The sequence below is a fragment of the Candoia aspera genome, chromosome 2, assembly GCF_035149785.1.
Source record: "Candoia aspera isolate rCanAsp1 chromosome 2, rCanAsp1.hap2, whole genome shotgun sequence".
Taxonomy (NCBI): Eukaryota; Metazoa; Chordata; class Lepidosauria; order Squamata; family Boidae; genus Candoia; species Candoia aspera.
The window spans coordinates 144,083,578-144,106,159 of record NC_086154.1 but is presented as its reverse complement, the minus strand read 5'-3'; the positions used below and the strand labels follow the sequence as shown (position 1 = coordinate 144,106,159).

The 22,582-nt window shown below is 43.8% G+C and overlaps 2 protein-coding genes across 2 annotated transcripts; one reads left to right on the top strand and one right to left on the bottom strand.

The window, feature by feature from the left end:
* The first annotated feature begins 937 nt into the window (after nt 1-937).
* RDH8 (retinol dehydrogenase 8) lies at nt 938-17,908 on the top strand. The gene is made up of 6 exons (XM_063296588.1): nt 938-1,043; nt 3,816-3,977; nt 7,342-7,521; nt 8,492-8,585; nt 16,324-16,507; nt 17,183-17,908. Exons 1-6 carry the CDS (start codon nt 938-940, stop codon nt 17,405-17,407), a joined length of 951 nt encoding a protein of 316 aa, XP_063152658.1. The 3' UTR covers nt 17,408-17,908.
* A 3,529-nt stretch (nt 17,909-21,437) lies between these two features.
* LOC134490737 (histone H4) lies at nt 21,438-21,858 on the bottom strand. The gene has a single exon (XM_063293982.1). It carries the CDS (start codon nt 21,836-21,838, stop codon nt 21,527-21,529), a length of 312 nt encoding a protein of 103 aa, XP_063150052.1. The 5' UTR covers nt 21,839-21,858; the 3' UTR covers nt 21,438-21,526.
* Between the last annotated feature and the right edge of the window lie 724 nt (nt 21,859-22,582).

Genomic DNA, 22,582 nt, shown 5'->3' with positions numbered 1-22,582 from the left:
AGACTCGTACAACGATCTCGCAAGGATTAATTTCATTTTAAAGAGGGAGAATAGTGACATGCCACCCTACATTTCCAAAGGCTGAGATGCAATCTGAGGCAGGTCCAACATTTCCCACAATTTAACATAGAGGTCCAGTGAACTTGGTACCAAACATGGACATGAATTAGGAGTTGGCTATAATGTAGCACTTGCTTCAAGCAGTTCCCCAGAAGTTCAGACAGTTCAAATTTTCATCTCCCCTTTCATCTCCTTTGTACATTTGATTTAATTATAGGCAATCTTCTAGGCTTGCATTCACAACCCTGTTACAGAATCCCAATGCAATTTCCGTGTATGCAAGATTTCCTGGATGAAGCAAAAAGCCTTACAAATACCCTGTAAGACAGAGCAGTATTGTTATCCCCAGATGGCACATGGAGAGAAATGTGTGGTTGACAGACAGCTGCCTGCTAAAAGCCACTGAATTCTAGGCAGAATATATTGGGACTTGGAAAGTTCTTTTCTGTTGTCGTTGTTTTAATCATTGTTTTGGCCATTACACTAACCTTGAAGCAATGTTGAAATCTGATGACTGTTGGGTGGTTGTAATGATTAACAGCTCACACAATGGCAAAAATCTATAATTCATTCTCATTTTTTTTCTCTATTTTTTAAAAAGCCCACAGCTTGGCAGCTATTAATCCATTAGAGTAGGCTGGATTCATGGCCTACCAGTGCTGAGCAAAGATAGAGCTGGTGAGAGGGATGAAGAAGTAGAGAAGCTTTGGGAATGGCCAACCCAGGTTTAGAGGGTTAACCATCTGCCCTGTAGGAGTTAGGCACTGCCTCACCTTGTCAGCCTCTCAAGGCTTCCGCTGATCCCTGGATCACATGCTGGGTTGCTCTGTTACTTTCCACCCTGATCCCTTCAGGCACACTTCACTGCTGCTCAGCCATGGCCGAGGCAGCTCCACGCACCGTGCTTATCACTGGCTGCTCCTCAGGCATCGGACTGTGCATGGCTGTGCAACTAGCACGGGATCCAGGAAGGCGATTTCATGGTGAGATCAGGGTATCTGGAAGGGTGTGGGGGTAACTGAGACATGATACTCAGCAGATGGGACATTCTGGTCTTTCTAGATGGGGTGATGTTAAAGGAAGAAAAGTGTGGGATGAAAATTGTGGATGAAAGACTTTTCAGGAAGGGATTCTAGAACTAGAGGTGGGGTTAACTCAACTTTCTTCTCAGGGCTCTATCTGACATCTGGTCTGTTCCCCAACACTCATCATGGCACCTTCATGTCCAGTGAACTTTTGGCTCTTCCTCGTCAACTCAGCCTGAGACCTCTTTGCTCAAAGTTACCCCAAAGTCAGGAGGCCACTTGGCTTCCAATATTATATTTTGTCTGCTTTCTTGTTTTCACACACTTCCCTTTTTGACTATTTTGTGTGCTGTTGGGTCTCCAGCTTCATGTACTGCATCCTCTTCATTTCCCCATTCTTTTCCCTGTCTCCATAACTGTCGCACTAACTGCCCTTTGCTCAACAAATTGGCTGGGTGTGGATGCAGAATGTCTCCAAAGGCTGTTTGTGTACCCAGGCTTGAATGCCAGGAGACTCAGGAATGGTAGGAATGTCACCCAATGCCAACAATTCTCTCCCCACCCCCCAACCTTCCAATCCTGCCTCCCTTGCTCTGTCTGCCAAGGAGGTGGCATTTCAGCAAAATGTCTTGTGCTGTTGACAAGTAACTGGGTGATCAGGGACACACTGAGTCCAATAGGCATCAGAGGTAGATAAGCCTAACACACCAAGGTTTCCTTGGAGAACCTACATTTGTATCCTTACATTGTATGCTAACATGAAAGGTGTGCAGTGATGGAAATGTTGAATGCATAACAGCAGACAATATGCTGGACAGAAATACATGCCACATGGACAAATGTCTCAGATATTTCACGGAAGTGCTGTTTTGTGATCAGGAAGTAGCCATTGACAAATTAATGCTCTGTAATTGTTGTATATGTCTTTATTAAGGATGCTTAGCAAGTAATTTTCACAGCTTATACCCCTATGGTATACACACAAGGGATGTTACAGTAATGGCATTATGCCGAGTCAGCACATGATACATGCACATTGCACATATATAACTCATTTCTGGGCTTGCTTCCCAAAGCTGAGCAACCTTGTGAAGCCCTCACATAAACACAAATGCCATTGCCAGAGGAATTTAGAATTTCCCTTTAAGCTTTTTTTTTTTTCATTTAAATTCCCCTACCAGATAATCCATTTCTGCTCTATTTAATTATATGGGAGGAGATGTTAGCCTCTTTTGTAATGAGAAGGTGGGGGGCTTAATGCGATATTGAAGAGGCAAGTTATTGGTCGGGTGCATGAATAAGGAAAGTTAAAGGTAATGTCAGAGCAAAGACAGTAGAAAAAAGACTGTCGTAACATTTAGAGTCATTTCTCTTCAATCGTGAGAACTAGAAGCTAAACTTTTTTTTTTTAACAATGGAGTCTGAAAATGATAGGGTTCTGCACAGTATCTTAGCTGTTCCTAGCACTGCACTCTTCTGGACACAGAGCTCTGATGTTGCTCCTGGGATCTGTTGGAGTCACCCTCCCAGCTTGGGAGTCACAGCCCCAGGTGCCCCTACCACCACTGGGACCACTTTGGCCTTCGCTTTCCACATCCTCTCTCGTTCCTCCTTCAGGCCCTGGTACTTTGCCAGCTTCTCATACTCCTTCTTTCTGATGTTGCTGTCACTTGGCACTGCTACATCTATCACTACTGCTGTCTTCTGGTCCTTGTCTATTACCATGATGTCCGGTTGATTGGCCAGTACCTGCCTGTCTGGATCTGGAAGTCCCACAGGATCTTAGCCCTGTCATTCTCCACAACCTTCTGTGGAATCTCCCATCTGGACTTGGGAGGGTCTAGCCCATATGAGATTGTTGTTTCAAAAGAGGGCATGCAGATATATTTATATAAAAAATCTAGAGAAAGAGAAGGAAGGATGGATGGATCCTTTTATCGTTCATTCTCTTGACAACAAATTATGTCTCCCTGCCCTCTTTCTCTCCTCTGCCCATAACCACACACACACATGTACAGAGTTCACCCTCAAAGAGGAGATTAGACCCAGAGGGATTTAGCATTATGACCCTTAAGCAGCTTACAAAGCATGAATCCTCAATTACCCTCTTGCACCCTGGCCAACAGCCAGCATTCCCCTTTTTTGAGCAGCTCTTCAGGACTTTGGGCTGCTGCCACAGACTGTCTGGGAGGGCTCCCTAAATGCCAGCATCCCAGTCTTTCTGCTCCTTGTAGCTTCCAGTTCTTGGCTGCCATCACCCCAGGAAAGTATTGAGGAGGTGTGACTTACTGAGATAGATCGTTATTTGTAATGATTGCATTGAAACTCCCTTTTGCACTTCCAGATACCAGGGCAGTGTAATTTGTAATGCATGCATCCAGGTAGGTAGACAATCTCAATCAACTTCTTTAAAGTTAAGACTGTAAGACTGTGGAGATCTAAGAAAATTATTGAAGCTGCATTCCATACACGTTTTCAAGTAAAAGATAAGCCTGTTCCAGGTTTCCAGTGCAATGGCTAATACATGCAAGGACACTGGGATAATTGTTGCATCATCACCACCACCACCATCACCATTACTGTTACTACTTTCTTTAAGTTATTTAGATACCTTAAAAAATCAATTCTGGCCCTCCTCACGTAAAAGTTTCCTATCCTCTACTTGTTATGGTCCAGCCTCGCTTCCCCGATCCACAGAATGAGCAGCTCTGCATCCATTCTTCCTTCTAGTCATTGCCACGATGCGTGACCTGCGCAAAAAGGACAAGCTGGAGGCAGCAGCGGGTGACGCACTCAACCGGACCCTCAGCATTCAGCGCCTTGATGTCTGCAGTGAGGAATCTGTAGCTGAATGCATTAACAGCCTTCCTGAGAAACAGCTGGATGTGTTGGGTAGGTGTTCTGGAGGAAAGGTTTCCTAAATAGGCTGCTGGTTGCTCACATTTGTGACACAAAGCTAAGGGGAAATGTACTTGATACTAAATTATTTTGATGTACACAAGTCCCTAATTTCAGAGGAGCTGGGCTACAGCTCCCATATTCCTGTGTGTGTGAAGGAGTGACAGTGTGTCACAACTATACTGACTGATCATCAGAATTACAATCTGTAGATCACCAGGTAGAGAAAGGCTGCTCTAAGTATTACACTGCATTACACCAGTTCGCATAAGGAAGGAAAGCCGGGCTGGGTTCTGCCCCAAATTCCTTCAAACTAAACAGCATCACCAGATGTTTTAATTGATGGGCTTTGCATTTCCGTCTTTCATAATCCTAGTTCAAGCCCAAGACCTGGGGCTTTCCTTACTGGGCTTGGGTTCAGAGAGTATCAAAGTGGAAATAACATCTTTCCCCCCTCCTCCAAGGCCAAGCCTGACCCCTGCTTCTGGTCTTCCCCTTCAGTCCTTGAGAATCGGCCTCTTCCCAGGCTTCCTCTTGGTCACTCGAGCCTCTTGGCTCCAAGATGAGATGGAGCTGGCATTAGGTAACATAGATCGTTAATATTTCTGACAATATATTCCAAGTCTTTCACATATATTACTCTCTGTGCAATATACAGTAGAGCAGTGTTTCTCAACCTTGGAATTTGGGAGTTGAAGTCCACACGTCTTCAAGTTGCCAAGGTTGAGAAACACTGCAGCAGCGGGTCCAGAGGAATCCTGCCATAACTTTAAAACAGATGTTTCAAAACATCTTTTTTTCCCCTTCACCTGCTTTTAGAGATTGTGATGATTTATGGCCAATACAACATTAACTTTCCAAACTTTCCAAATACACTAAGCACACTTTATTGCGTGCATACATACAAACAAATTGCCAAATTCCGACTGAGTTCCACACTGGGAGTGAGCTCTTGAAATAAGATGCATGCCCTAAATTACTAGCACTGCGTATTTCCATTTGACTGTTAGGAATAATGCCTTTCGGTGTCAGAATTAAAGCCACATTTTATATCACCATATCAACGCAGATTGCACGCAAATATGATCCAAAGTATGCTCATCCCTCCAACCAGATTACTGCACATAAGCAGTTCACAGAACACCTTATAAAACAAGGTAAGGAAAACATAGCATGGGTTCTGGAATTCTTTCCAAACCCTTAACCACATGGGGCTGTTGAAGGCACTTGTATCTCCTTCTCTTTAATGCAGTTTCATGGGTACATTTCTGCACTCCCCTTGTGTTGCTTCTGTGTGGTGGTGTGTGCATACACCCCGGGAAACCCAGGGAGGGCTGCCTATGTTCCACTCTGGGGTGGAGAAGGGAGGGGGCTTAGAATGGAGCATCAGCAACATTCCAAATCAGCATCCAGCTACATCTCCTCTAGGGATGGTTTTCCTGGATTTTTTCATCTGCAGCCCCCACCTTGATCCAGCTCATTTTTGAATATTATCTTTCTTTTGCCAACTTCTCCCCCACCCCCACCCCACCCCACCCCACCCCACCCCGTTCTATTCGGTTTTCAGAGAGCTATTGTTTGCTGATTCATTTATTCATTTAATTGGTTTATATGGCCGCCCATCTCATGAATGTGACCCTGGGCCGCTAACCACACATTGACGTGATAAAAATCAGTCATGGGCAGATGATGGGCAGACCAGACCAAGTCTCAAGCTCCATTACATCCTGTAACATTTTGTTGGGGTGGAAAGAATAAAATCCCAGAATTGGTATCAAGCTTAGAAAAATTTGAACAACTTTATGTAATCTGATGCCTTTCAGACATGCAGACTGCAACTCCCATCATCCAACATGACCAATGCAAATTGTACTCCAATGCATCTACAGGGTGCTGGACTGGGAAGGCCTAAAACACTTGATTCTCTACAAAAAGCCTTCCCCCAAGTAGTAGAGGCAGTATGGTACATAAGTAGACTGAAGACTGGAGAGACTCAGTCAGTCATGAATTGAGGGAGGGAAGAAGAATTGGTATGTTCCTTCCTGAGCTCTTGGAGGAAAGACAGGAAATACTTGCAACATTTTTTTTTAAAAAAAAAGCTCATTCAATTACCTACTAAATTAACTGAAATAGGTTTCCCCTCTTTGGGGGAAAGTCTAGGCAATTCTTGCTTTATTTTTTAATTAGTCTTTTATTCAGTGTTGCATGGTTGACATTTTTCATTTCTTTAAAAGGAACATAATTTAAAAGCAGAGCTACTTTTTTTAAATGAGGTAGAAATATGGCTTGAGGGAAAAAGTGGGGAAAAAAACCTCAGTTGAGAGATTCCCAGTTCGGGCGCTGAGATATCAAGATTCACCCCATCAAGTGAAGAATTCTGTTTCCATTTTTCTAGGTGTGTCATTTGTAAACACATTTAGAGCTGACCTTGGGGAAGGTATGAGAAAGCCATTAAGGGAGGAAGGAGCAAGCTGTTAAGGAGAGAAGAGATTACACAGTCCAGTGATAGAAGGACATGTCCAAAAGAAACTCAAAATAATCCCATTCTGATTTTGTTTAGTATAAAATGGGGCAGAGAGAATTTTCAAGATTCTGTTAATATACCCTACAGCAATAAAGAAGCATTCCTGGAGTCCCTGCAATGTGGTTTCTTGACCTGATCTTGTTCTAACAAGCAGGAACCACGTCGAGACAAGGAATAGATCTCTAGTGTTTTATTACTGCTACAGTAGACAGAAAATCCTAACAAACTGAAGCAGCGTGGGAAAACCCAGACAGATAAACCCCAAAGTCAAGGCGGGTCTGTTCTGTGTCTCTTCTTCGAATGGCTGCTCAACTCCTCGCTACTACGCATGCGTTTCCCCCCCTGGATAGGGGCCCCCTCCTGCTCGCCGCCGGTGCTCATGACAGATCTACCTCAAAGGGCTGAGTATTTCAGTCCTGACCTGGTGCTTTGGCCATGCTTGTGATAACTAGAGTCTTCTATTGCATTGGCTAAGCCCAACCACAGAGTTGCTTCCACGTAGCAGTCACATTGCTTCCCCTTGTGAGTGTCCAGTCCTCAGTGGCAAAGCAGGTGAGCTTTGATTACAAAAATGTCCCAGGGCAACCCTAATCTGAACTGAGGAAAACCACTTCTTCATAGGAATGGCATGCCCATTCCTCATAACTTCTGTAATGAGAGCTGTTGCATGAACATTTGAAAGGAGGAGGAAAAAAAGGGATCCTCAGCAGAACCCAAAGCAGAAATAAAATTGTGGTCTCCACAGAGGACATTGCTGCAGGAGTGCAAGAAACTGCACAACTAGGGGGATTAGTAGAGGATAATGTTGTAAACTCTGGAACCTGTGTTTCTCAGTGAACAATGCTGGTGTGGGGCTCATTGGCCCTCTGGAGTCCATCAGCATCGATGCCATGAAACACATCTTTGAGACCAACTTCTTTGGTGCCATCCGCATGATCAAGGCTGTGCTCCCTGCAATGAAGCAGCGTCAGAAAGGACACATTGTAGTCATCAGCAGTGTCATGGGATTACAAGGTATGAACAGTACTCCTGGCTGGGGATTGGGGTGGGGCCGGAGAGGAAGCAGAGATTCCTTTATCCAAACAATGCATCTATAAATCCTTGCCTAGTGCCCTAGTTCTTATGGCAAAAAAGATCTCATGGTCTCTTGCAAGATCATATTCCTCACATCACAAGACTGAGATATCACTGAGATTAACTTTCAAGGACATCATTAAAAATATTCTGAACAACTCCAATTTTCACATTTGCAGCTCATCTGATCTTGGCAAATAAGGCTCTGCATTTGCCAAGATAGTAACACAATTCTGGCTTTACTTGACTATGAGTCTCTTTCTGTCTCTCACTACAAAATACCTGTTTTATATAAGCTATAATGTGTACCTCTCACTTCAGGACCTCAGTGCCCAGCCCACCCTTTCTCAACCTTTTGACCCTGGAGGAACCCTTGAAATATTTTTCAGGCCTCGGGGAACCCCTGCACATTCTGGCTCAAGTATAGGCCAGAGGCTACAAAATTGTTACAGTCATTTCATGGGTAGGCCTGTATATATGCCTTAATAGTGTTCTTAAACTAAAAATAAAAAATGAAACTTACCTCTTTAATGTGGAGTTGCCCAAATTTGAAATATTTTTTAAAATAAATTGTGATCTCCCAGGGAACCCCTAGTGACTCTTCTTGCAGAACCCAAGGGTTCCACAGAACCCTGTTTGAGAAATCCTGGCCCAACCATTCAGTGACTCTTCAATTTTTTATTTGAGTGCCAAATTCTTGTTAACAGCATCAGCCTTCCCCTGTTTTGAAATATTGGACTTCAGCCCTCTAATTTCCTTCCATAGAAATGAACTAATCACATTGAATGGAAATGGAAGTCCAGATCTGTCCACTTATCTAAAACAATGAAGGACCCCTAGGCTAAGTGAAGAATATAAGAATAGATGGAACAAACTACAAAAACTTATATCCCTTCTGCTTTCTTGCCAGGTATCCCTTTCAATGATGTCTACGCTGCCTCCAAGTTTGCCATAGAGGGTTTCTGTGAAAGCCTTGCTGTGCAGCTCCTCAAATTCAAAATCTTGTGAGTGAATGAGAAAATGACCCAAACTTACAAACAGAGCCAACTCAGTCACTAGGCAGAGCGAGGTGGCAACCAAAAGTAGTAGAAGCTGGGAGTAGGGAAAAGGGGGTGTCAGCAAGATCCTGGAGGGCAGAGTTGCATAGGGCAGTCAGGTTCTATCCTCCTAGAGCAGTGTTTCTCAACCTTGGGAACTTTAAGATGTGTGGACTTCAACTCCCAGAATTCCCCAGCCAGCACAGGAAATTCTGGGAGTTGAAGTCCACACATCTTAAAGTTCCCAAGGTTGAGAAACACTGCTTTAGACTCCCTTGGTGCTCCCAGGTGCAGTGATGGACACTACTCAACACCTTCTGAACCGAGATAGGGTTCGCCATATAAACAGAACTGAGAGGGGAAGTGACCTTGGGCTCAGAGTCCAAGGAAGGGGTCCTCTTTTGTTTTATTTTGTGTTCTAAATACCAGGTGGAAGACCCTTGTACAACATGTGGGCAGCATGTTGGGAGAAGAGGCAATATAATGACAGGCTGTATCAGAACCAGTCTCCAGGTACTGGTTGTTGTTTATTCGTTTAGTCGCTTCCGACTCTTCGTGACTTCATGGACCAGCCCACGCCAGGGCTTCCTGTCAGTCGTCAACACCCCCAGCTCCCCCAGGGACGAATCCATCACCTCTAGAATATCATCCATCCACCTTGCCCTTGGTCTGCCCCTCTTCCTTTTGCCTTCCACTCTCCCTAGCATCAGCATCTTCTCCAGGGTGTCCTGTCTTCTCATTATGTGGCCAAAGTATTTCAGTTTTGCCTTTAATATAATTCCCTCAAGTGAGCAGTCTGGCTTTATTTCCTGGAGTATGGACCAGTTTGATCTTCTTGCAGTCCAAGGCACTCTCAGAATTTCCCTCCAACACCACAGTTCCAAAGCATCTATCTTCCTTCTCTCAGGCTTCCTTATGGTCCAGCTCTCGCAGCCATATGTTACTACGGGGAACACCATTGCTTTAACTATGCAGACCTTTGTTGTCAGTGTGATGTCTCTGCTCTTAACTATTTTATCGAGATTTGTCATTGCTCTTCTCCCAAGGATTAAGCGTCTTCTGATTTCCTGACTGCAGTCAGCATCTGCAGTAATCTTTGCACCTAGAAATACAAAGTTTTTCACTGCTTCTACATTTTCTCCCTCTATTTGCCAGTTATCAATCAAGCTGGTTGCCATAATCATGGTTTTTTGAGGTTTAGCTGCAAGCCAGTTTTTGCACTTTCTTCTTTCACCTTCATCATAAGGCCCCTCAGTTCCTCTTCACTTTCAGCCATCAAAGTGGTATCATCTGCATATCTGAGATTGTTAATGTTTCTTCCAGCGATTTTAACTCCAGCCTTGGATTCCTCAAGCCCAGCATGTCGCATGATGTGTTCTGCGTACAAGTTGAATAGGTGGGGTGAGAGTATACAGCCCTGCCGTACTCCTTTCCCAATCTTAAACCAGTCCGTTGTTCCGTGGTCTGTTCTTACTGTTGCTACCTGGTTGTTATACAGATTCTTCAGGAGGCATACAAGATGACTTGGTATCCCCATACCGCTAAGAACTTGCCACAATTTGTTACGGTCCACACAGTCAAAGGCTTTAGAATAGTCAATAAAACAGAAATAGATGTTTTTCTGAAACTCCCTGACTTTTTCCATTATCCAGCGGATATTGGCAATTTGGTCCCTAGTTCCTCTGCCTTTTCTAAACCCAGCTTGTACATCTGGCAATTCTCGCTCCATGAATTGCTGAAGTCTACTTTGCAGGATCTTGAGCATTATCTTACTGGCATGTGAAATGAGTGCCACTGTTCGATAGTTTAAACATTCTTTAGTGTTTCCCTTTTTTGGTATGGGGATATAAGTTGATTTTTTCCAATCTGATGGCCATTCTTGTGTTTTCCAAATTTGCTGGCATATAGCATGCATTACCTTGACAGCATCATCTTGCAAGATTTTGAACAGTTCAGCTGGGATGCCGTCGTCTCCTGCTGCCTTGTTATTAGCAATGCTTCTTAAGGCCCATTCAACCTCACTCTTCAGGATGTCTGGCTCTAGCTCACTGACCACACCATCAAAGCTATCCCCGATATTGTTATCCTTCCTATACAGGTGTTCTGTATATTCTTGCCACCTTTTCTTGATCTCTTCTTCTTCTGTTAGGTCCTTGCCATCTTCGTTTTTGATCATACCCATTTTGGCCTGGAATTTACCTCCGATGTTTCTAATTTTCTGGAAGAGGTCTCTTGTCCTTCCTATTCTATTGTCTTCTTCCACTTCCGCGCATTGCTTGTTTAAAAATAATTTATCTCTTCTAGCTAACCTCTGGAATTCTGCATTTAATTGGGCATATCTCCCCCTATCGCTGTTGCCTTTTGCTTTCCTTCTTTCTTGGGCTACTTCTAGTGTCTCAGCAGACAGCCATTTTGCCTTCTTGGTTTTCTCTTTCTTTGGGATGTATTTTGTTGCCGCCTCCTGAACAATGTTGCGAACTTCTGTCCAGAGTTCTTCCGGGGTCCTATCTACTAAGTTCAGTCCCTTAAATCGATTCTTCACCTCCACTGCATATTCTTTAGGAATATTAGTGAGCTCATATCTAGCTGATCTGTAGGTCTTCCCTAATCTCTTTAGTCTGATCCTAAATTGTGCAAGAAGAAGTTCGTGATCTGAACTACAGTCAGCTCCAGGTCTTGTTTTTACCAACTGTATAGATGTCCGCCACCTTTGGCTGCAAAGAATGTAGTCAATCTGATTTCAATGTTGTCCATCTCGGGAAGTCCATGTATAAAGCCATCTCTTAGGTTGTTGGAAGAGAGTGTTTGTTATGCAGAGTGAATTGTCTTGGCAAAATTCTATCCGCCTATGTCCTGCTTCGTTTTGTTCTCCCAGGTCATGCTTACCTGTAATTCCAGGTGTCATTTTACTGCCCACCTTAGCATTCCAGTCTCCTGTGATGAAAATAACATCTCTTTTAGGCGTGTTGTCCAGTAGGTGCTGCATAGAACTGCTCTACTTCAGCTTCTTCAGCATCTGTGGTTGGGGCGTATATTTGGATCACTGTGATGTTAGATGGCTTGCCCCGAATTCGAATTGAGATCATTCTATCGTTTTTTGGATTGTATCCAAGCACTGCTTTAGCCACTTTACTATTAATTATGAAGGCTACTCCATTTCTTCTGTGGTCCTCTTGTCCACAGTAGTAGATCTGGTGGTCATTTGATGTGAAGTGGCCCATTCCAGTCCATTTCAGTTCACTGATGCCCAAAATGTCCATCTTTAATCTTGACATCTCACCAATAACCACATCCAATTTGCCCTGGCTCATAGATCTTACATTCCAGGTTCCAATGGTGTGTTGATCCTTAGAACATCGGATTCGCCGTTCACCACCAGCACCGTCGGCCGCTAGCCGTCCTTTCGGCTTTGAGCTAGCTGCGTCATCACGTCTGGGGCTAGTTGAACTCATCCTCTGTTCCTCCCCAGTAGCATTTTGATCATCTTCCGACCTGGGGGTCTCATCTTCCGATGGTATACTGACATATCTCTGGTTGTACTGATCCATTTAGTTTTCACGGCAAGAATACTGGGGTGGGTTGCCATTACCTTCCCCAGGGATTGCATTTAGTCTGACCTCTCTGTCATGTCCTTCCCGTCTTGGGTGGCCCTTCACGGTTTAGCTCATGGCATCACTGAGGTGCTCAAGCTCCAGCACCATGACAAGGTAATGATCCTTTGCTGAAGCTCCAGGTGCTTACATTACCTTAAAGCAAAAATCGGAAGGGCAACTGCATGCTATTTATCCTCATGTGCATCTGAGCTCATCTGTTCATGCTCAGCAACATTTTCAGGCTCAGCAGAAATAGCGCAAAAATACTAATGGAGGAAAAAGGAAAAATCAGGGAAAACTGTTGAGATCTCTTGTGATAAGAGGGAAATATTTCAAGAAGAGGTGCTCTTCTGAAAGTTGTTTTTTTTTTAAAAAATGTTTTGAGGTTTTTTGGGCATCATCAAGAAATGACATGGGTGCTTTGTTGCTTAGCATAAACATAGGTGCACACACTAGCAACCTTGCACAAGACCAGTTGGACCCTCACCTTTATTTTTACCTGTCTCAAGCATTAGCAAAGGATAAGAAGGTTCTCCTATTCTGGGCCATCAGACATTAAAGTATTCTGTGTTCCTGACTGGCTGCATTAGCAACAACAAATAAAACTTTTGAATGAGTGCTACTGATACCCCAGTACCAACTCTGATGCTGTCATTTCATGTCTGATATTTCTAGCACAGAACATATTTCTTAAAAAATAGGCCAAGGGAGCTAACAGGCTATTCAACCAATAATATGTAATTGATAATTAAACAGCCTTAAGTGGTGAGATTAAAATCCAGTCTATAAAAATGGCAGCACAAAACATGCTAGCACTTAGTACCTTCTAAACAGCACAAAACATGATCAATAACCTAACAAGCAAGACATTGTAAATAGACTGTCTTACTTTTTTATAAAAGCCTTTGCCATTCAGCAAAATATCATAATCGAGGGTTTTGCAGCTGTGGAAAATCCTTTTTCTCCCTGGCTAAAGACATTGGATCATTTAAGAACTCCTCTAACTCTGAGCCCATGCCAGGGATACACAGTGTGAGGCTCTAACAAGGCCCGGGGGCGGGGGAAGGGTATCTTACTGAGATGGGAGCCAGGACCATGCAACTGAAGTCCCACCCCTTTTTACAGCACAATGCACATGAAAAAGAAACAGGGCTTTGATTGCCCAATTGTGATTGCCATCTTAACATTTTTAACCCCGCCCTCATGGGCACCCCTGGGTCTATTGCTTCTAATGGACAGCTCCAAGTAGCGATACAGCCTCCATATAACGGACACGCCATAGTATCCAGCTGTCAACCCTTCAAGGTAGGTGAGGTCAAGAAATAGGCATGGCAAGAATTCCAGGAAAGCGTTTTACTGTAGTAAGGTGTGCTTTGTTTTGTTTTGGTGCCTTTAAGTCATACTTGACTCCTGGCAACAAGACTCTGCAGTTTTCTTGGTAACATTCTCAGAAGTGCTTTGCCTCTGCCTGCTTCCTAGAGCTGAGAGGGAGTGAGGCACCCAAGGTCACCCAGATGGCTTTGTGCCTAAGGCAGGACTAGAACTCACAATCTCTTGGTTTCCAGCCTGGTAACTTTAACCACTACACGCAGCTGGTTTCCACTGTAGTAAAGCAGTGTAACAAAATCTTGAAAGCCTGTTCAAGTTTCCCTCTGCCCCATTTTATACTAAACAAAAGGTGGGATTATTTTGAGTTTCTTTCTCATGGTTCCCTTTCTCACTACTGTGCAATCTTTTCTGCAAGACTCCCTCAATAGCTCACTCATTTATTCCCCAAGGTCAGCTCTAAATTCCTTTACACCAAACATTTTTGAAAGACAGCTCTAGATAAAGCATCTTGAAGACAAATGGTAATTTTAGGCTGCGTTCCATATTTCTTGCTCTGCAGATGAGTTGCAGTTCCCAGAATTCCTTGCCTTTGGCCATGTTAGCTAGGAATTCTGGGATTTGCAGTCCTATCATGTCTGAAGAGAACAAAGGTAGAGAAAACTGACATGGCTAAAGCTAGCAAAATCCAACCCGCTCACAAGACAAGGTGATGTATACATCGTACATACAATCTTGCAAGTAAACATTAGATGTGGAAATGGCTCCATGGATCCCAAAACCCATGAATTATCATTCCCCAAAATCTGGTGGATTTGACATCTGCATTGTAAATCATGGTAGTATTCGCGATGTGCATTTGAAACAAGACCTTGCTGGATGCTTTTGGTATGAAATACAAATTTTGCACTGCTGTTGCAAGCCAACATTTGTTAATCATTTAAAAACAAAAAATCTGTTTTAATTAAATTCAGAGTCACCATATTTCTTGTTCACATCCAAAGCCAAAGCTGGAAGAATTGGCAAAGATGCAGTAAAGTACAAGAGTTGGCATGAGTATTGTTATGAATCAAAGGGAGTCATTCTGGGTTAAGCATGTTGCAGCTGGCAAGAAAATAAAGCTGAGAAAACATTAATCGTAATTACTATTATTATAATTCCATGTTCTAAATTTGACTTTCAAAACTTTATCAGTGTGTGAAGGAGGAAAGGAAAAACAACCCTCCCAAGGAAGTATATATATTTCTGGCACAAACTCGCTAAAACAAAGCAAAGGGAGAGTTAAACCTTATATATTGAGCTAGTAGTTGATGGCTGTGCTAGTTGGGGGTAATAGTTGTTGTAGTCCAGCACATCTGGAAGTCAGTGGGTTGGGGGATGGTTGTACAATCCTACAGATGCTTGTAATCGTAGCTGCAATAATTTAATTCGTACTAGATATTGGCCATAATCAGATATCCCATCAACCTGGAATTATTCAGAATTCTGGCTTAGTATGAATGAGCCATATCCTGGTGCACTGTTGTTAAATAAAGCCCATTTGATTCCTCCAGCCAACCAGAACCACTAAGAAAATTGGGCTCTCCTTCCTGAATTTAACATGATGTCTGGTCTGGGACAGACCACAGGCTCGTTTCCAGCCTAACAAGCCAAAACTGGAAGCCATGAACAAACCACTAGACAGCAATGGCTAATTATGTGGGCCAAAAGCAGGCACAGCTGAAGAGTCAGGAACTACTTTCATGACAGCCCCACCTTTGATCAAAGCTCACCAGGACACCGTTCATGTCAGGCAAGCAGGAACTTCAGAAGCAAGCAGGTTAGGGAGCTGAAAGAATAGGGCAAGTGAGTGGCAGTCTGGAAGGGCAGGCAAGGCCCTAGGCATCCAAAAACCAGCAGCTTTGCAAATCTGGTGTCATATTGGCCTGCCAGCATCAAGCCCACTCAAGCCATCAGGAATCAGGGGCTGCTAGATTAACCTGTAGTTAATCACCTGTAGTTCCTTCTTCCAACTTGCAACTCTGATACAAAAGTTTATCAAGATTCCCAAGACAAGTCTGCTGGAGCTTGAACATGTGATGAATTTAATCCAAATCCCTGCAATGTATACTCAAGATAACAGGGCATTATCTGGAGACAACTCCCTTGATCCCTCCTGAGAAAAGTCCTTCTAAAAGAGCACAGATTTAAGAAAATATTCAAAGTGAGAAAAATTGATTCCATGGGGTTGGGGGGTAGGGGTGAGTCCTTGAGTCTGTCTCAGAACAAAACAGGATCTATCAATTTGTCCAAAAAGTGTTGTTTCATAGACATTCACCAAAAATTCCATGCCCATTTATTCCTCAGAAGTCCATTAGTATGCTTCACTGATGAATTAAGAATAATTAAAAGACTCATTGGAGCCTCTGTATGTCTGTTCATAAAAGAGGTCTACAGGTTTTCAGTGTTTCCTGGCCCAATTTGCAGCACTGGCAATAACTGCAACAAGATGGGATAGAATGATCCAAGTGTGTTCTGTGAAAAAGATGTAACAGTGAAAAGCCTCATTGAAGAGGTTATCTAGATTGATAAGAGGAAGAATGGGATAGATGCTCTGGATATATAATTCTTATACGTATTAAAAGCTTTGGAAGCCCACAAAGAAAATAGGCCTTTTATGGGAGACCTGGAGGTGGGGGTGGGGGCAGGGGAAAGGGCTGGTCCATCTGTGAAAATAACATATTGGCCAATTCTGATGTGATGGCCTCAGGGTCCAAATGCTGACTGTTTCTCTTTTTCCTGCACAGCATCTCTCTGGTAGAACCTGGCCCTATTAACACCGAGTTTGAGATGAAGCTGATGGAGGAAGTGGCCCACTCTCAGTTCCCGGGAGCTGATGCTACCACTGTGCACTACTTCAAGGAGATCTACCTACCAGCCTCACATGAAATATTCACCACCCTGGGCCAGTCCCCTGAGTCTGTGGCTAAGGTAGGAGCAGTCTCACAAATGATGTAAGGGGCCTACAGAGGGAAGGCTCTTCTACATCTCTTCCAGATGGATCTTGCTTACCATGTTCTGTTGTCATCACACAAAGCAGAATCCATCCTCTTCCAGTGATCAGTACTGGCAGCTGCGCCTCCCTTCCCACTCTCATCTGCCTACCCTGTTATGCATCTAGTATTCCATGAGTAGCTGCAGCAAGTGAGCAAACAGCAAGCTGCCTCTGCTTTAATCAAGCATTTTGCCTGGTGTTCCTGAATGACCTAACAAGACTCTTGTTACGTCTCACCTGCTTTCTCGCCTGTTTTGATTGGCTCAGGCTCTCCAAGGGCTCAGCCAAAGGGTATCTTTCCTAGTCCTATTAACCTAAGACCTTTTTAACTGGAAATTCAAGGGACTGACCTGGGTGTAATGCAATATGCTCTACCCTTGAGCTATGGCTTTCTGATGCTCAAAAAAGAAGGAATGAATTGTAAGTCAATCTCACGCTTCAGGAACCATGTCTCTAACAGCAAGGAGGAAGCAGAAGAAAGGATGTCCATGAGAGGGAGTCAGCTCCACTGGGGGACTGTTTTAATGATAAAGTGGAAGAGAAATGATTAGGATGAATACTTTTAAAAATATATCAATCCACCAATCTCTTTCCACCTTGCCTTTCAACAGGCTGTTGTGAGTGTCATCGCCAAAGAACACCCACCATTCCGGACCCAGACAAACCCCCTGTACACACCATTGGTAGCCCTGAAGTATGCTGACACCTCAGGTGAATTGTCCATCAGCACCTATTACAACCTGCTTTTCCGTTTCACCAGACTTTTCTACTTCAGCACAAGCTTCCTCAAATGCATTACATGTAGGTGTTTTCGGCGCCAGATCACACCTACCTGAGACCAAGTGGAGAATGGCCTTGACGGTATCCTCATCCCTCAACTGTCTGGCTAAACTACAAGGAATAACCAGATCCATTTATGTGCATGAGAGATTTTACTAGGGACAAACTCACTCTTGTTTTAAGCATAGTAGGTTCTGGTGATCATGTAGTGTGGGGTCAGGGTGATGGGAGGTGGCAGATCAAGCAAGTTCTTCAGGACTAGCAGGTTGATTCCACAGCAAAACCAGAAGGTCCAAATGTCCTGCCCTGTGGGCACAAACACTGGGAAGAGCAGAAGCCCAAGATTCATCAAGGCATATTCTTGCAATGGCAAATCATGATGTTACTTCCAAATGCAGCTTTTAACACAAATAGGAAAGTAAAAGCTATGAAATGCCTTGATTGGAAGCTCTGGACCAGCATCCACAAGTTTCCTCTGTGGTCTCTTTACCAGGTTTAGACCCTCAACAATTGTCTGTCCTGCCTTTTTTACTTAGCCAAAAGAAAATTACAAATCATACAAATGAGTATTATTACAAATAGGAGCTGATTTGTCACTCTGAATCTGGAAAAAATTGCTTGGCATACCTACTTTTAGTGGCCAGCGTAGGGTGGGCAATATTGTTTCAGGTTAGGTCCCCCAGCTCAGCTTTCCAACTGGCCACAGGTAGCCTTTTGGCTATGTGGCAAAATCACTGAATGACACAAGGCTGAAATTCTGTAGTTCAGCTTTGTGTTGTCGAGTTTTTTGCTTTGTACGTAGGCAAGGGAGTTGCATGGTGCCCACTGCCTCTGGCCTAGAGTCTAGCTTGTACAAAAGCCGTTGGAAATGTGCAAAGTCCTTCACTCTACTGCCTGTTCACTTGATTCTTATTCCTCCCTGGTGATCTTTATGGATATAAGGAAAATCATGAATGATGTTCTTGAGATGGCTTACAAATGCTGCTCTTCTCCCAGACCCATGTGATTTGTTGAGATAGCTGTTATGAGCAGAGGTGATTCCATTCCAAACGTGACATTGCCGATTTTAGTATGAGCAACTCTCCATCATTCCGACCTTTCATACAGAAACAAAGTAGAGATGCAAGGATGACAAACATGTCTGTTTGACTTATTTTTGGAATGGGGAGGTGGCCATTTAGATTACCTTTAACAGGACTACCAAAACAGTGCAGAAGGTGCTGTTTTGGGTTCTCTAGAACTCTTTTGGAAGAAAAAAAAGCTACAAAAAAGCAGACAGTGAGGAAGAAACTATCCTTGCTTTTTGCCCTACCTCATCTGGAAAGGGTTCTGGAGTGCTTGAAAGCCTACACACGTTTTTGTGTCATTCTGGTTGGCCCTAATCAAAATATTAACCAACTCTAGGAATTTTGGTCTGTGAGTGCATGAATGTATGTCTGCGGGTCATGTGCCTTCTAGGATGGGGCTAACTGCATCACCATTACAGGGCAAGCTCCAGGTTTCTGTGGATTGTCTCCAGGAGAGCAGAGCTCCATTCACTGTGGGCACTCAGACCGGCAGACATTCCACTACAGCAGCAAAAGAGGGTAGACCTGTTGCTGTCACACATGAAGCCTTCTCCTCCTGGGCCACTAGGTGGCAGCTCCTGCATTTGAATACTGCACTCTAGTCCAAGGAACCAAGAAGGCACCTTTAGCAGCTACAGCCCAACTTTTTCTTCATTGTAACTCCCTTGCTGGCTTCTCTGCTATACCTGGAAGGGGCTGCTATTCCTGCTCCTTTTTCTTGCACCTCCATTGGGTAACCCCAGAAGACAGCTCTAGGTCCCTGCTGCTCTTCTTCCTCTTCCTTGTCCCACTGCCTCAGGAAACTAGGCAGCCTACGCTAGTTGGAGCTTAAATCCACAGCACAATCCAGGATGAGACGGTTGTATCCAGTTGCATCTCTAAGCTAAACTCTACTTTTTGCCCAAAGCAAAAAGCACATTGGAAATAAATTTTGTAAAACATCTCAGGGCTCTGTTCATCCATCCGTCTGACAGCAGGCTAACTCTCCACAAACAGAAAAGAGTGGAGCCAAATTTGCAGGAGGGGGCGGGGGAAGCCAACAAAAGAAAGATGAGAGTTGAAAATGGGCCAGATCAGATTGGGAACTTCAAAGGAAAAAAAATCCCTATTCGTCTCTATGGGAGAAGTGGCCGGGCAGTGGCTCAGAATGCTGCTCATCACTCCATTCTAACCACTGCGCCTGGTCATGTGACCCACAGCAACGCTATTAAAAGGACTTGGTGGTAATACCAGCAGCTGTGGCCTGTCTGTTTTCCAAACAGGGACATTATTCTTACATGTGCATTTATGATTTAATCTCATAACTAAGTAAATCCATTATGATTGGTATATTTGTTTAATCAGGAGACTGCAAATCAGGTTGCCACCCTTGTCGTCCGGTTGGTCTCTTCACTTCTGCTGAATCCACATCCATTTGAAAGCTGGTGTCCAGAAAGATTTTATGTTAATTGGGGGGGAAGCAATGGAAAAAAAGCAATGGTGGTTTCAGTGTCATGTGTGTGCATCAGGGAAGAGCATACAGTAATCTGGTAATCCTATAGCAGACCTCCTAGTGGATTTCCTTCAGTACCCTTGACTAAATGCTTCAGTCTTAATACTGCACAGACTGCAGAAACAAAAGCAGCCCTTTACTGAATGCAATAGTTCTCCCAAATAGCAGACATCTCTTTAGTTCATGGCCTCAGTCATCCCTGTGAATTTTGGGGCCATGGAAAATACAGTCTGCTACCATTTTAACTTCTTCCCTATTTGCTTTGGGTTGGCTGGGGAATTCTGGGAGGTGACATCCACACATCTTAAAGTTGCCACAGTTGGTATACTCTTTTCTCAATGCTGAACCATTTATTTGTTCCATATGCCATTATTTACTCTTGCTTCCTGGTCATCATACAAATGTAACTCCACCTAGGTGAATAATTAGTCTCAAAGAGATGGAAAACCCAAGATCTCGCACCGTATTCAGCCTCTGTCCACCCAAGTAAAGACCTCCTGCATATTTATTTTATTTAAATTTTTATCACCGCCCATCTCCCCCACACGGGGGACCCTGGGCGGTTCACAATAAAATAATCCTAGGGTTGGTGAGGAGTCTGTCGCTTTCTAGCCTTTCCTCGGCAGGAAAATAATCCCAAAACATGAAGACCCCGATAAATCTACAACCCAGAATGTAGTAACACACGTTCCCCAAACAGTGCGAAAAAACAGCCTTAATGGCTCGAGAGCAGGTGAACGATACGGATTTTGAAGTAAAGAGAAGGAAAAATATTAGGAGAAAAATAGTAAGCTTGGGAGAGAAACAGTCAGTTTGGTATTACTGCTGTCTTCTCACAAGGGGCAAGGACAACACTCTGACCTGGAATCCAAGAACGGGCCACCGCTTTCTTGTCCCCGCTCCTAAAGCAAGCTTTTGGGAAAGACCGCGCTGCCTGGGAACTACAGAATCCACCGAGCTCCGCATTTGAGCGACCAAATTACTCGCCGGCAGCCCTCAGTTTCTTATTGGCTACCGATATTACATCACAATTGAGCAAACAAAGGAGTTGATACAAAGAGGGCTGGGAAATACGCCTTCGTAGTTGCTGGCGGTGGAGAAAGAACCATTGTTTGATAGGACGTATCGCATTATCTGGTTGTGCCTCTTAGGAAGCCCATCAAAATTCCTTTATCCCTACGAACCTGCTAGGTTGGTCTGTTAACGATTGCATCCAACTCTGAGGTTACCAACGGAACCGGAAAATATTTTAATGATAAAAAAAATGAATGTGATAAAAAAATGAAAACTCGAAAGCTGATTCTTCCTGGTCTCCTAACGACTCTCTAAGCAGGTTTGGTTTTTGGTCTTTACAGCCCCCGCCTCTTTGAGCAGTTTACTTCAACCAACGCAACCCCATTTCTACCTGGGATGCACTAGTTTTAACCCTCACTTCGCATTTACAAAAAAACGGCAAATCTAAAAATCCTAAGGTTATTGGACGAGTAGCTTTCCATGTAAGCTCCATAGTAAACCATAGCGATGGAGTACTCATAGAAACTCAGCTTTTTTATGAAAAAGTGGGTGGCCCTTAAAAGGGCCTTTTGATTATTTTGATCAATTCGCAGCCGTAGTATTTAACCACCAAATCCGTAGAGAGTGCGGCCTTGGCGCTTCAAAGCGTACACCACATCCATGGCGGTCACAGTCTTTCTCTTGGCGTGCTCGGTGTAAGTCACGGCATCCCGGATGACGTTTTCCAGAAAGACCTTGAGCACCCCGCGAGTCTCCTCGTAGATCAAGCCGGAGATACGCTTCACCCCGCCACGACGAGCTAAACGGCGAATTGCAGGCTTCGTAATGCCTTGGATGTTATCCCGCAATACTTTGCGGTGCCGTTTGGCGCCTCCTTTTCCCAAGCCCTTGCCACCTTTTCCACGGCCAGACATACTTCAACCGTCCACAACCCAAAACCACAGGAAAACGTGCTCTGTGCTGGGGAACAACGAAGTTATATTGTCTGGTTCCCGACCAGAAAGAAACCTTGCTTGAAGAGGCGGTTACTAGTAGCCGCTAAGCCTATCCCGCCATAGGTTCCTGCGGCTCAAATTTATCCAATGAGAAAGGGAAATAGTTCGAAAATACCAATGACAAAGCACCGTTTGACACTGAAAATGCTGGCGCCTTTTTTTTTCTTATTCTACGTATGCTGAAATCCCTTGTTGCTCAAGTGTCGAGTTGAATAATTAAATTCTGTCTACTTCTGTAAAAGAGAAATTACTGGTTTTTTGGGGGGCGGGGGGAGGTAAGGATATGCCTTCGCATAAGAGGGACCGATCAGGTCCAAAATTGCCACAAACTTAACCGTGTGAAAATTGATACAAAACTTGATCGGAATCCTCCTCCCGTTGCCTTTCCTATGAGCCACTTTGTAACAAAAAAAATTGCAAGTCGGCCAAAAGAAAACGAAAATAATTCTTTGAAAAAGGAAATGCGGTTGTTTCGGTAACACTGTAAATAAAGCGAAAGGAGAATGGGAACGTATGGTCTGAAGTTGGTTCGTGTCATATTTAATTCAAAAATTATTTTGCATACCACTCAGAATTATAGATGGTCTATCTATGATGAGTCACAGAAACCGTCTTAACTATGGCTAGGCTGGTGTGGAGCTTTTGATTTTGAATGTTTCATTG

Excerpts from the sequence above, each read along its gene's own strand:
- RDH8 (XM_063296588.1), top strand. The coding sequence starts at position 938 with ATGGCCGAGGCAGCTCCACGCACCGTGCTTATCACTGGCTGCTCCTCA. Across the intron at positions 8,586-16,323 it reads CTCCTCAAATTCAAAATCTT|CATCTCTCTGGTAGAACCTG; the intron begins GTGAGTGAATGA and ends TTTCCTGCACAG. Across the intron at positions 16,508-17,182 it reads CCCCTGAGTCTGTGGCTAAG|GCTGTTGTGAGTGTCATCGC; the intron begins GTAGGAGCAGTC and ends GCCTTTCAACAG.
- LOC134490737 (XM_063293982.1), bottom strand. The coding sequence starts at position 21,838 with ATGTCTGGCCGTGGAAAAGGTGGCAAGGGCTTGGGAAAAGGAGGCGCC.